General features: G+C 37.7%; 1 protein-coding gene across 3 annotated transcripts in view; it reads left to right on the top strand.

Annotated features, from left to right (window-relative positions):
• Window positions 1–12,796, top strand: part of INTS6 (integrator complex subunit 6) — a 45,387-nt gene that overhangs the window by 1,359 nt on the left and 31,232 nt on the right. For all 3 annotated transcript variants that reach the window (XM_049815649.1, XM_049815650.1, XM_049815648.1), the window contains one exon: window positions 490–639. In XM_049815649.1, the coding sequence (XP_049671606.1) occupies window positions 490–639 (150 nt within the window). The remainder of the gene's footprint in view (window positions 1–489; window positions 640–12,796) is intronic.

Here is a 12,796-nt window from a genome sequence, read left to right as displayed (position 1 = left end):
AGGAGAGTTCAGTTTGGAAGAGGGGGGGAGCGGGGGAAGGAGCCAGCTCAGCCCGCAGAGTCCGGACTCGGAAGGGGACGGCGGTTCCCTCACCCCCGCCGCGGCATTTGGGGGGTAAGGGGGCGGTGGGTCCGCACGACACAGGGGGGTGAACCTGTTGGAGGTCGCTTCACGGTGCCGTCGGCTTCCATCTGGAAAGGGCGGTGGGAGAGCTGTGTCCATAGCTGTGAGGTTTGTGCGTCGGTGACTTCACAGAAATTCGTCCCGTGGAACAAATCAAAAATCTTCATTTCATAGGTGGGGAGCTCTACGGTTTAAGAGAAGTGCGTCTTTTCAGGCTTCGTGGAACGACACTAAGCATTAGTAACTTCCAAGGTGTTTTCGTTCGCGTTTGCGGTGAGCAGCACGCAGCAAGGAAGGCGCTTGTAGCCTAACAGGGAAGCAAAGCTCGTATCTGGAGAATAAGTCTTCTCACGTTTCTCTTTTCAGGCTGGCTGGAAGGAAAACCATGCAACGTTTATGAATGAACTGAAAAACCTTCAAGCTGAAGGACTCACGACTCTTGGCCAGTCTCTAAGGACAGCTTTTGATTTATTAAACTTAAATAGATTAGTAACTGGCATAGACAACTATGGGCAGGTAGGTTGACTATTAATAGGTGGAAAAATTGTAAAACACAAAATTCCCAGAGACAACAGCTAGCTAGTTGTCCAAAGTGGCATCTTCATGAAATATTCAATATGGGGGCTTCTTCAAAAGTAAGCAGAGCTCAGACAGTTTGAAGAAATACAGTCGCTGACTATAATTTTGGTACCCAACTTTTCCTTCTATCTTTTTTTTTTTTTAAAACTTCAGTTATTCCTCAGTTTTTAAACTGTGAGGTAGCCTCCAGGTTGACCTTCTCAGTTAAACTTTGTCTTCTTTTGTATGAAGTCCAGGTTTCAGAACCTTAGCTGGTGAGCCTGGTGGGGTCATGAAAACTTTGCTTTCTCTGTACAGTGCTGTATAATCAGTTAAGTACAGTCTGGGAGGTGAGCCATTTTTCTAACAACACTGCATGTCCGAAAGTACTGAATGGAGCACAACTTTTTCAAAACCCTTCCTTTCCAATGAGTTTACTACAACTTTTCTCTGCATACCTGCATTTTTATAAACCTGCCTGTTGTATCAGAGCCTTGAGAAGCTGTGCTTTTCTAATGTCTGTATTGCAGCGATCCCTTTAAAGCAAGACTTCTTTTTGGGGTGGGCCAACATTCTCTTGCTCAGTAGTAGGAGTTGCTAAAAGACAAAATCTAGGTTAAATGTGTTTTAGGAAGCGTACCCAATTCTTTCTGGCACTGGATCAAACCCTGGATTTGTTTCACATAAAGGACATTATTAGTATTGGGCAAAGTATATCGTGTATTTTTCATGTGGGATGTACTAACTTGAACCTCCCTGGTTCGTTTGTTGTTCTCATGTAATGCTTCCTCTACTATCTGAGGATTAGTTACTGCTCTTGGTATTTAACATGGGAATGTGGTTGTGAAAATAAGTCCCCTTTCTACCCCTCCCCTTTCCATTCTAAGAGTCTATGTGATAACATGCCATGTTTGTTTGGGAAGGAAATTTCTCTCTCTCATGTTGCATTGTATGGCTTTGCCACTAGGTGATCAAGTGAGCCTAAACATTTTTAAAATGCCAGTTCAGTGATGAAACTTAAAAAAAAAAAGTGCTAGTTCCACACATGGTTATTTTTTTGTCTATTACCATCTGCTGTCCTCTTATACATCTGCGTGCTAATCTTTCCCATTTTCTGATGTTTTTGTTTAGTTACATGAGCTATACGAAGCTTTTTCGAACACTTGCCACTGTAGGCACACACACAAAATGCTTGCTCTTTCCCATTGCTACTGATAATTATAACATTCTGATTAAACCCATGTCAGATAATTTGCTCTAAGTGAACCAGCTGTGCTCAACTACTCAATGAAGTGAGCAGTTGAGTTGCCGTGACTGTTTTGACTCACTAGTAGTGTTCGTTACTGCAAATAGCTGCTCTTTTGTCTGTAGAGCAATGACTTTTTCTTTTTGATCTGTTTTGGTTACAAGTCTCTCTGGGCTTGAACCTACCCTTGCTTAGGCATGTTTTTTGCTCTGTTCCACTTCTGGAGCTGGCTGTTGAAGAGGTGTGCATGTGTGCAGTCAGGTAACTAAATAGAAATTCTAACTCTTTTTAGTGTCTGCAAAAATAGATGAATATATTGCAAGTGCCAGGTCATCTGCTGCTGAAGTCACAGGTTCCCATTTGGGCTCTACTAATCAAAGTAGCGTTTTTTCATAAATCAGATCAAAGTCTGGAGCACTTAACTGGTCCTTCAGCACTCACAGGATGAGATCCAGGGCAGTTAAGTTTCCTCAACTTCACACTGGCCTTTGAGCACTGTGTCATGTTACCCTGTCAACTTCCTGTTGTTCATGTCTACTGCTTAAAATTTGCTCAAGATAAATGGGTATTTAAACATACATGGTATGAGAAACTTAGAAGTTCAGGATAATAAAAGTGATCAGAATGCTCAGTTGCATTTGAAATAGTTTTCACTCAGAACATAAAGTGCTGATTCACTTTTTTTAAAGCAGCTACAAATGTTAAGACCATAAAATAGTAGTTAAATATAGCAGATGCATGTTTGAAGAGTGATTATCTTAGAGTGGGAGGAGAAGATAATTTTACAAAACTGCAACATTTAGATGATCTTAGGCATGGTATTACGTGAAGTAATAAATCCAAACTTTTATTAAGCTTTTCTCTGGGAAATTTCTCTGGCTTAACATCTTTTGACTATCATGCTTGTTTTTTGGTGTACTGACAAGCTTCTAAGGTATTTGCTAAGATCCACTTGTTTCACATGTATGAATTGTAAAACATATTTTTATTATACATACAAATGACAAGACACGGTACAAGCTTGATGGGATTGTCTGATTATGTCATCCAACGGCATGATGTCTTGTCCCCCTGCTGAGTATGAACTGTTTGTTTAAATGGCAGTGTGACTCACTATACTTGATTTCTTCCAAAGTAGACCAGAGTTCTCCATCAGCTGACTTCCTGAACAAGAGTGATGGCTGAACGGTCATTCTGAAATTGAGGAAAATCTCCTGCTTCATATTTTCTTGCAACATAAATGTTCAGATTTTTAATATGAGTATTTATCATATTACTTTTTCAGTAAATAAGTACTCAGTTGCTCATGAAGATAAGAGTTACCAAGTGTACAGCTGTATTAGCTGATCACAGTATCTTGCATTCACATCTTAAAGGGACACTGTCAACACATTTAGATTGTCAAGAACCTGAAGACCTTTCTCATAAGCTGTTTCTGATGTTGATGCTATGGTATGGCTTTATAAACCCTTTGTCTTACCTAGGGTTGTTAGATCGACGTTTTTGTGAAGGTTTTTGTCAACAACAAAAGATTTTGGAAAGTACACATATTTAAAGGTGACTATTCCCTTAGTTTTTACAGCACTTTCAGATTGATAAATTCTGTATTATATTGCTTGACTCCAATAATAGTTATAGTTCTTTCCCCTGGAGTATGTTTTGTGCTGATTACAATAGCAGAAGACTCAATCTTCAAACAGGGTGTCAGCTTTTAGCATTTGCTCTTCACCTTCTGCATTTTTATAGAAAGCTTAGGGAAAAATACAGGATTTGGATATCTTCAGGAAGACAGCAATTTAAACACATTAAACACATTCAGTAAGCACTCGCTGTCATATCACACGAAATATTGTACTTCATTAGCCCAGTTTGCACTTAGCTAATTGACTTCTCTCTGTCATATTTTCCCCAGTTCAGCTTCTCCATTGTTTCAGGTCTTCTGAAATACCAAGCCTTTTACTAGCAGACTTTCTGTCTTCTTGGAATACACTCTTAAATCTTATAGCTGTGGCTTGTTCAGCAGTATATGTGTAGTCACAATTTACCTGAGTAGTTTTGAGTGTGGCAAATATGCAGCTTGTTATAGTTGATGGGTTAAATACTAATAGATGTGTTTCTCTTTCTGTGGAAACAGAAAACATGACAAATGTAGCTATTATTATAATGCAGTAAAAATGTAAAAACAAACGGTTGAATTGAACCATCTATGTACTTCAGTTATTTGCAATTTGTAGCTAAGTTTCTAAGACTGAGCTGTGAATCTAAGGTAGGTAAAATATGCATCAATGGTGTTTTGATACTCACGTGCAAAGGACCAACACAGCACTACCAAAGCTTGAATCTGATGGATGTTTGAAATTGCTAAAGCTTTGGTTCTCTGATATTCCATGTGTTTCACCTTGCCTACTGTTATTTGCATAATGAAGGTCTCTTACTGGTTTTTTTTTCAGCATGGAATTTTGCATAGAATGAGGTTTGAGAGGATAAAGTGTACATATCTGAGTGGATTTCAAAGTGGTTGAGTTGATGTATCAAGGTATTTTTCCAGTTTTTTTCAGGGTGAAATTTCATTTTAGTATTGCGGCTAGAAACGGCACTCTTCAATAACATAAGCTTTTTATGAGCTTTTTATCTCACTAGAGTATCTTGCACATATTCTTCAGCATCATAATTATTATTGAGACGGTAAAATGGGCTTAGAGATGAGTTTGACTTTTAAACAAATTTGATGTAACAAAAGCACATGATAACTTATTTGGTTTGAAACAGAAAAGCCAACTATAATGCTTCTGTAATCCAAGTGGACTTGGGATAGGTATTTTTCATTCACAGTGATGAATAAGGTGCTCTCTGGATTTAAACTGGTACAAGAAACACTGTTTTGATGACTTACCAGGCTGTGTGCAGTCTTGGTGAAAGTGTTTTTTTTCTGCAGTGCATTTCACATACGTACAAAAGCATAACTAAGAAATTTTGAGGTAGACTAAAATCCAAATGGAATTCAACTGATTAAGAATATTTTGGGAACTTAAAAATATGCTAAGGGCTGGAAAGACCTATTTCTGACCAGGAATTTGGAAGGTGTCCTGCATATAGAAGCATTTTTTTTAAACACCACAGTTTTGTTGTTTGGTTTTTTTTTGTTTTCCCCAAGGGTTCTATTCCTAGCATGTATGACCATCAAATGATACAATCTTAGGTTAACTGTGACTTCATAGTTTTCCCTGAATATTTGTTTACACCCACTTGTGTACATACAGTGGCAGTATTGCTGATGTGTTCACACAGTAAAATGTAGTGTGGGTCTGTAGACATCAGCATGTTTTGCCATAATGGCTTCAGTACTATAGTATTCCAAATACATGTAAACAGCATACCTAGGAGATCAAGTCGAATTGTGCTTGTAGGCACACGACACCTTTGTGTTTGTCAAGCATTGTAGACTGACTCCTTGCTTATGTGCTTACCTGTGTCTAAGATCTGCTGAGCTTAAAACCCCCCCCGACAATCACACACATGAAATATTGTCCCCTAACATTGCATACATTATGCTTTTGCAGCAATATCTCCTATTTTCTTTAAATTGTTGAGCAGTTTTATTTTCCAGTTGGTTTTTGAGGATTGTTACTGGATTTCTTTGCTTTCAAAAGTCAAAATCCTTCAAGCATGACTTTTATCTTGGCACTCTGGGGTCATAAACACTGTACTGGGATGGCCTGTGTTGAGTGTGGATCCAAATTTGGAACCAAAGTTTAGGTTAGCATTTCCTGCTTTGTCATGCTGGCACAGTTGCACAGGCAGTTTGCTTCTCGTGTTGGTAGAGGCAGACTTTTGCACTTGTAGAGCAGCTTTCCCATTCTCTTCCCCCCACCCTTCCCCAACAAAAATAAATGGGAGAACTTCAGACAGTAGAAAACAACATAGCAAACTTAAGCATGGTAATGGCGGAAATACATGTAAGAAGGGATTTCTCAGTTCTCTGTGGGATAGAAATGGTTTTAACGTAAACCTATATGCCTGTTAATGTCAAAGATCTATATGTGAAGTGCTAGTGAAAGTCAATCTTTCTCACCTACTACATAATGAAATTAAGCATATTGCTTCCAATTTATGCTTTTTAGGCCATAACCTTTAAACATGCCATCTTGTCCGCTCTTGAAATAGTTAGTTTTGTTTTATAGTATCCATTAATGAGAACTATGGCAGGCATTGTTGCAAGTGTTTTTTCATATTGTGAGGTGGAACTGTGTGCCTTTCAGCCTTCCCAGAGCAACAAAGTTCACTGAAAGTCTCAATAATAATAATCACGTGAGACTTACGTGTTCTTAAAATTGCTTCTCTAATTCTAATCTAGTATATTTTTAAAGAAGAATTTAAAAGTTAAAACAAGCTTACACAAAGTCATTTATTTTTTTTTTGGATGAAAATGATCTCATCAGTCTGTTTCACTAGCAGAAAGAAATGAGATACTTCCTTGTGTTCTGAATATCAAATATGCTTTGACCACTTTGAATCTTTAAGTGCTCGGTATTTCAATAAATTTGATTTGGAAGGGGCAGTGCCATAATGTGTTTGTTGTGGCTTTGATTTTTAAGGGTCAGGTGAGTGCATTCATGCTGCCAAAGCTTATGCAGATTATACAGATGTCCATCTCTGGCTGATATTCTTGGATTCACTAAAAAGTCATCAGAGAAAGTCTGAGGACAGTTAGGAGTACCAAAGTTTTATCTCTTGGCTTGGCTTGCTGTCTGGAACAGTTTATTTGCCTCAGGTAATTATAGACTCCCTGGATATACTGGCTTTCTCATTTGGGTGCTTAAAGGTACATGTCCCATAGTCGAAGTATTCTTGTCTTTGAAATGTATTTGCACTTCATCACAGCCATTTGTCAGGGAGGCAAACCAAATACCTATAGATAGAGAGCCACGACTTTGGTTATCTTGTGAAGCACAAGTACTTATTTTTTTTCCCAGTGTCTCTGTCATTATGTTTATTCTCTTTAAGCTTGTTTTCGCTCTTCTTACTGAATAGTTACATTCAGTCTTGGATTTCTGTTGTAGACAGTCCGTATCTCTGAAGCTTGAAAGGAAGAACGGTTATTTGTGTATGCGTCTGAATTTTAACTCAACTGAGGTTTGGTTGAAACTATGATTGTGTTGCTTGGGAGTCTTGCTTGCTGTTGCTTTTTCTTGTAGTACATTCTGTACCTTTAACAACATAACGAGTCTTTTAGTTCATAGACTATTCCCATATCTGCATCGCCCACTTAAAGAGCGTATTAATGTTTTCACTTCATGTTGTGATTTTTAGCATCATAATGCCTGGCCCTTTTTTCAAGTTGTTTTCACCTGTTGTTTATGCAACAGATTGGAATTTGATGTAATTTGTGAGTGTTAGTATGTAGCTAGTACAGAACTCTTATTCAAACATCCAGTTTGCATTGTGTGATTATGGTGCTGATTTTAATTGTCCAAACTGTAGACCAGTCTCATGTAAAGAAAAATTAATACTGCAGATAGGAGATAATGGTTATATGTGTATTTAGGATAAATCTTTCATATGTATTAAAAGATCCTTGATTATTTTTTTTATAGTGGACTAGCCTGTGAGCTGTGAGAGACTTCTGATGATGTTGTAGTATATTTCTGTGATGTCTACAAAGGATACCACATGTTCATGAAATATTTTCTATGTATCAGCATATTTTTACTATTACAAGTCTGCATATTGACAGCAAACAGTATTTCAGGTTCTTTATTATTGCCTGTATATTTTATTAAAAAAAAAAGGAAGAGATGTATTTAATCACTCTTCTGTAAAGTTGGCCCCTCATGGAGTAGATTTTTAAAAAATTTATTGTATAGGCAATTTCAGTCTTACATTAATGAGAAATCAACTATCTGTTATCTAAGCACCTGTTTTCATTCTAGAGATAGTATTTCTGCCTCAGTTAATTGATTTGCCCTAGCTTACATAAATTTACAGTCCACTATAGATTTAAGCCTAAATTTTTCCAGTTGGGAAACTAGGTTAGTGTCTACAGCTGAATTAAAATAGACAGGTACAAAGTTGCTGGCTGCAAGATATGATACTAACCTTAGTCAGGAGCCTTGAATGACTGTGATTGGGACACTGAATAGATAAGACTTGTGGTTGTATGAGAGGACAGGAGGGTTTGTCAAAATCTGATCCTACTCTAGTTATTCTAATATGGGTGGTAAGCGTGGATCTTGCAGCACTGCATTTGGTAGATAACTAGAATAGCAGATTATAAGTGCTGATTATGTCTAACATAGTTCCGTGGCTTTAACATCAGAGGTCTTTTAGACGACTGATCTAGCAGGAGCTGTGGTGCAGATGAGGTCTCTAGTATGGGGTTTTGACAGTGATTCAGGGTCATAGGTATTGAAAATCATGCTTAATGTCTTGTTGACTTGGCCAGGAAACTTTCACCTGAATAACCACATTTGGTATCTGCTCAATGTAGCCACTCCCATTTCCTTTCATTTATAAGGGTTTTTTTTCTGTCTACACGTAACTGCTATTGCTTCTGGAGAGCAGGGTGTTAATCTGATTTCAACCAATAATAATGTTTGAGAATAAATTGCCTGAATATACTGTGCATTTTGTCAATGTCTCCTTGAGCCAAAGCCAAGCAGCTACATTGAACAAATCCTGAATATTTGTCACTGGAATCAGTTTAGGTCACTGACATTCTTTTTTGATGCTCAGCATACAGAATATGAGTGAAAAGTGGCCATCTCTTTCTTCCACCAATACGCCACCCCCCAGGGCTTTGAATCCCAGAATGCTGACTTGCTTGTATGCATCTATATGCAAGACATATCCAGCCTAGCTGCCTACTCCGCTCCCGAGCTTATGGCCTCTCATGTGCTCATAGTTGTGCCAAACTTGCTTCAAGTTGTGTGACTTCATGTAGCAAAATAATTCAGCAGTTGATTCAGATCCTTAATAAGGTGGTCTGTGAACTGTAGTGATTTAGAATGTGTTTTAAAACAGCTAAGTTGCTTTTGCTGTAGTGGTGATAATCTCTGGGAGGGAGTTGTGGGGGAGTCTTGGGGCAGTTATTCAGAAGAATTGCCCTGTGTTCGTGAGTCGATAAGCTACTTTCAGCTTGTCAGCACTCTGGATTGATAAACCCCCAAAAGGCGGGGAGAATTTTGTATACAACTCTCTCTCTGGCTTTTCCCCTTGGTTTTTGGGTGGTTGTGTTTTTTTTTGTTTGTTTTTTGTTTTTTGTTTTGGGTTTGTTTGTTTTTTTCTTTTTCTTTTGGTGTTTTCCCTACTCAATGTGCTGGTAACTGTGAGATTCATTATCCTTCTCCAGTATATGGAGAACAGAGGCCTGGCTTGGCACTGTGAATTGCACTGACAAAGTCAGGACCAGCTATGTAAAGTCATTGCTGTGAAGCAGAAGGGCTGCAGTAATTAGGGACTTGATCCAGGGCTTGACAAGGTCAGTTATTTTTGGAATAAAACATTCAGAAATATTTTTAGGAAATATGACCAAAATGGTCTTTAAACCCAGATTCTTTGGGGCTGACTTTAAAGTTATAGTTGGTATGGATGATTATTTTAGCTTTTTTTTTAAAGTTTATAAAAGCTCAAATATACCCTATTTTTAGCAGCTTGCATTTACTATATTCAGTCAAATAACTTTGGAAACCACCAGGATTTGTTTGTTGATTTATCCAATTTCAGATGATTCCAGTAGCGATTCACTTACTAAGCTGTAACTAACTGATAAGGTGCATCTTTTTTTAAATGACAGTTTCCATTACCTTAAAAATAAGGTGCAAGTTGTGACCACAGTTGCTTTGCTGCTTATGTATTTCAATTAATGTAAGGAAAAAGTAAAGTTTTTCCCTTTTTGGGATTATCATGTACCAGTCATGTCAGTGCTTACATGTTTCAAATGTTACTGACTTTTTGTTCTTCATCTCAATGCTGTTCTTCACTGTTTAGTTACTTGCTGGAATTCACTATATATGAAGTCCATTCTATGTTTGTTTGTGGGTTTTTTGTTTGTTGGGTTTTTTTTGAGAATGTCACATAATTGTGAAAGATTCAAGGACTGAATTGTTTTTGAAACTTACCAAGGACCTCATCTAATTGGAGCAGTTAGAAGTTAATCAAGAAGTTATAACTTACATAATATGTTATTTAGAACTCAATTAAATTTGTTCTTAGATGAAAGAAACAGGACAAACCTTTATACTAAACTGGCATTTTTTGAAACTGTGTGGCTCGGTAATGTTGGGAACTCTGTGATTTAGGCACATGAAGACATCAGTGTGTCTTGAGATTTTAAGTTTGATGTCTTAGTAAATCCTACCACGTATTCATCATTCCTTTATTGTTCAGTATGAACATAGTCTAAAAATGCTTCCTTGACACACATCACTTCCCTTTTCATGTGTCCACTCCACACATCAATATGGAGATTTTTGTATTCCAAAATGATGATTTCTTGCATTGGATCTCCTTTTCGGGCTGCTTTGGGGTGCTTTTTGGGCTTTCTTGCTGTTAGTTTTGTTATTAGCACAAACTTCTTGAGTAGGATTCCAAAATGACCGAAGTTGCGCAGTTAAATAGTCTTTAAGCAGTACATTCAGTGCCAGACTTGGAAACCCAGAATGTGTAAAGTTATGAGCATCTATAAAAATGATACTAAGCACAGAGAATTTTCCTGTTGCATGTTTCAAGATGGATATGCAATGAAATCATTGCCTATAGAGCACAAACCTGCAAGCTCAGGCAAAGCATGCAGTTGATATGCTTAAATAGATTTCTCTTTTTATTTTTGGACAAAGTGTTTGGTGTCTTTTCTTACACAATTCAGATAGCTGTTTTACAGAAGTGATATCTGACTGGATCTTTTGATTTTTGCTGTAGGGCTTCCAGACTGGGCAGGACAAGTATAAGATGACATATGTTTGGAGCTTCAATAGTTAATTGAAGCCATAAATGGTTATTTTTTAAAAAGATTTAAAAAAAAAAAAAATGCTTAGTAGCAAAATACCGAGGAGCAAGTGACTTTTTAAATCCCATGTATTTTCCAAAATACCTTAAACTTCCTTTTCTTAAATGGAACTTACATAGTATATGTTAGGGAGATAACTTCATTCTTGTATTCTGTAACTGGTATGCCGAGGAGTTTAATTTCTGGCTTGGTTTTAGGAAAAGTCTGCTGATGCATTTGTGTTCTGCTTTGAAAACCTTTTGCCAACTGTTTCTTTTTTTGTTTGTTTAAACCTCCGACTCATTTGTTCCAATCGCCTGAAATACAGAAGGCTTCAGTTGTGCCACCAAATCAATGTCCTAACTGTGTGTGCAAAAATAATTTTATCTACCGCTAATCTGTAGTGCCAGTAAGGGATGAAGCAAACCAATGTAACTACCTTGTAATCTTCCATGGACATCCCCAATAAGAAACTGTGATTAGTGCATGTCTTGGGCATTATAGTAACTCTTCGGTATTTGTAATGTAGTTAACTAAAGAATTGTCTAGGACGTGAAAAATTACTTTGCCTGTAATAACCTTGCTGTAGGCTATAGGGAAGGACAACTGTACATAGCTGAATTTAGGTTTTGGAATCTCCTCACCTCATGGAGGAAAGGCCTTTTTTGGTAGTCATCCTTACTGCAAAATCATTGCCGTTGATACCCTGACTTTCAGAGTGTGAATGAGTACAGGAGAAACCATGACTGCTTGAACAGCATTTTCCATCTCCTTGGGGTAAAAGATGGTGAGTTAATGGAGGCATGAGTTCAGACCTTGATAATTCCAGTAGACTTCCTTAAATTTGTGTTTTGAAGGTGTTCTCCAAAAGAGAAAATAATTTGAGATAGAATACTATTTTTAGCTTCAAAAGAAAAGGAAAAATGTGTGTCTGTGTAATACAGTTGAGTGTTTGTGGCTGAGCCTTCCAAAATATGGGCAATCGGCAGCAAAACAGGGAGAAGTGGAATGATAGTATGTGCTGTCCCTGGTATCAGAAACTATGAACTAACTATTGGATTAAGATTAAGGTTCAGTGAGTGATTACATCTTATTTGTACTTATATAATGATGTAGGGTTTCTTAGAAAAGAAGTATTTACTTGTTTCGATGTATTTTGCGATAGTATTCCAACAGAGCATGCCTCACATTTACCTCCTTGTTACTCAAAACACCTCATACAAGGATAGATTTTATTAACTTGTGCCCCCTCTGCTGGCTAGTTTTCCAATTACAATGTAAAAATACAAGTTTATGTAGGTGAGGTACTCTCCGATACGCTATTTTGGCCAAACATCAATTTATGGGGTCCTATTTTGTCCTTTTTATGGGGGTAAAACTACAGCAAAAACCATGTGAGTCCTAGCTTGTGAGAGTTGGTGGTCTTGAGAGCTGGTGTTTTCATAGTGCATAGTTATTGTCACGGGCTCACACAAGACTTCTTCACTATTTGTCAAACCTGTTTCTTTCCCTCATCCCTTAGTTGAAGTGATTTGGTGTTTTTACCCACCCTGTGTGTCTATGTTGTTTCATATAGAGAGGAACTAGATCTTTATGGTTATTGGGAGGACTATGGAGGACTAAACTTAGAGCTTATAAAACCTGCTACTGTCACCTGCATTTCTGATAGCAGTCATTTTCCCCTTAAGATGTAGAGCTTTCTTCTTTTGAGTGTGGCAAGGGGCTCTCTCAAATTACCTTCAACAGGTGAATAATTTACCTGTGTTCTTCCAGAAATCTGTCTCTGTGGGTGAGGTGGTATTCCCAGCTGCCTAACATGAAGGGGAGGTAGAGCATAAGTCCTCATCTTGTGTACTGCAGGGAGAGCTAAAAGGTTTCAGTGTTAT

Source organism: Accipiter gentilis, chromosome 13, assembly GCF_929443795.1.
Source record: "Accipiter gentilis chromosome 13, bAccGen1.1, whole genome shotgun sequence".
NCBI classification, from domain to species: Eukaryota; Metazoa; Chordata; class Aves; order Accipitriformes; family Accipitridae; genus Astur; species Astur gentilis.
Note: the sequence above shows the minus strand (reverse complement) of the source record. Positions and strands in the feature narration are given on the sequence as shown.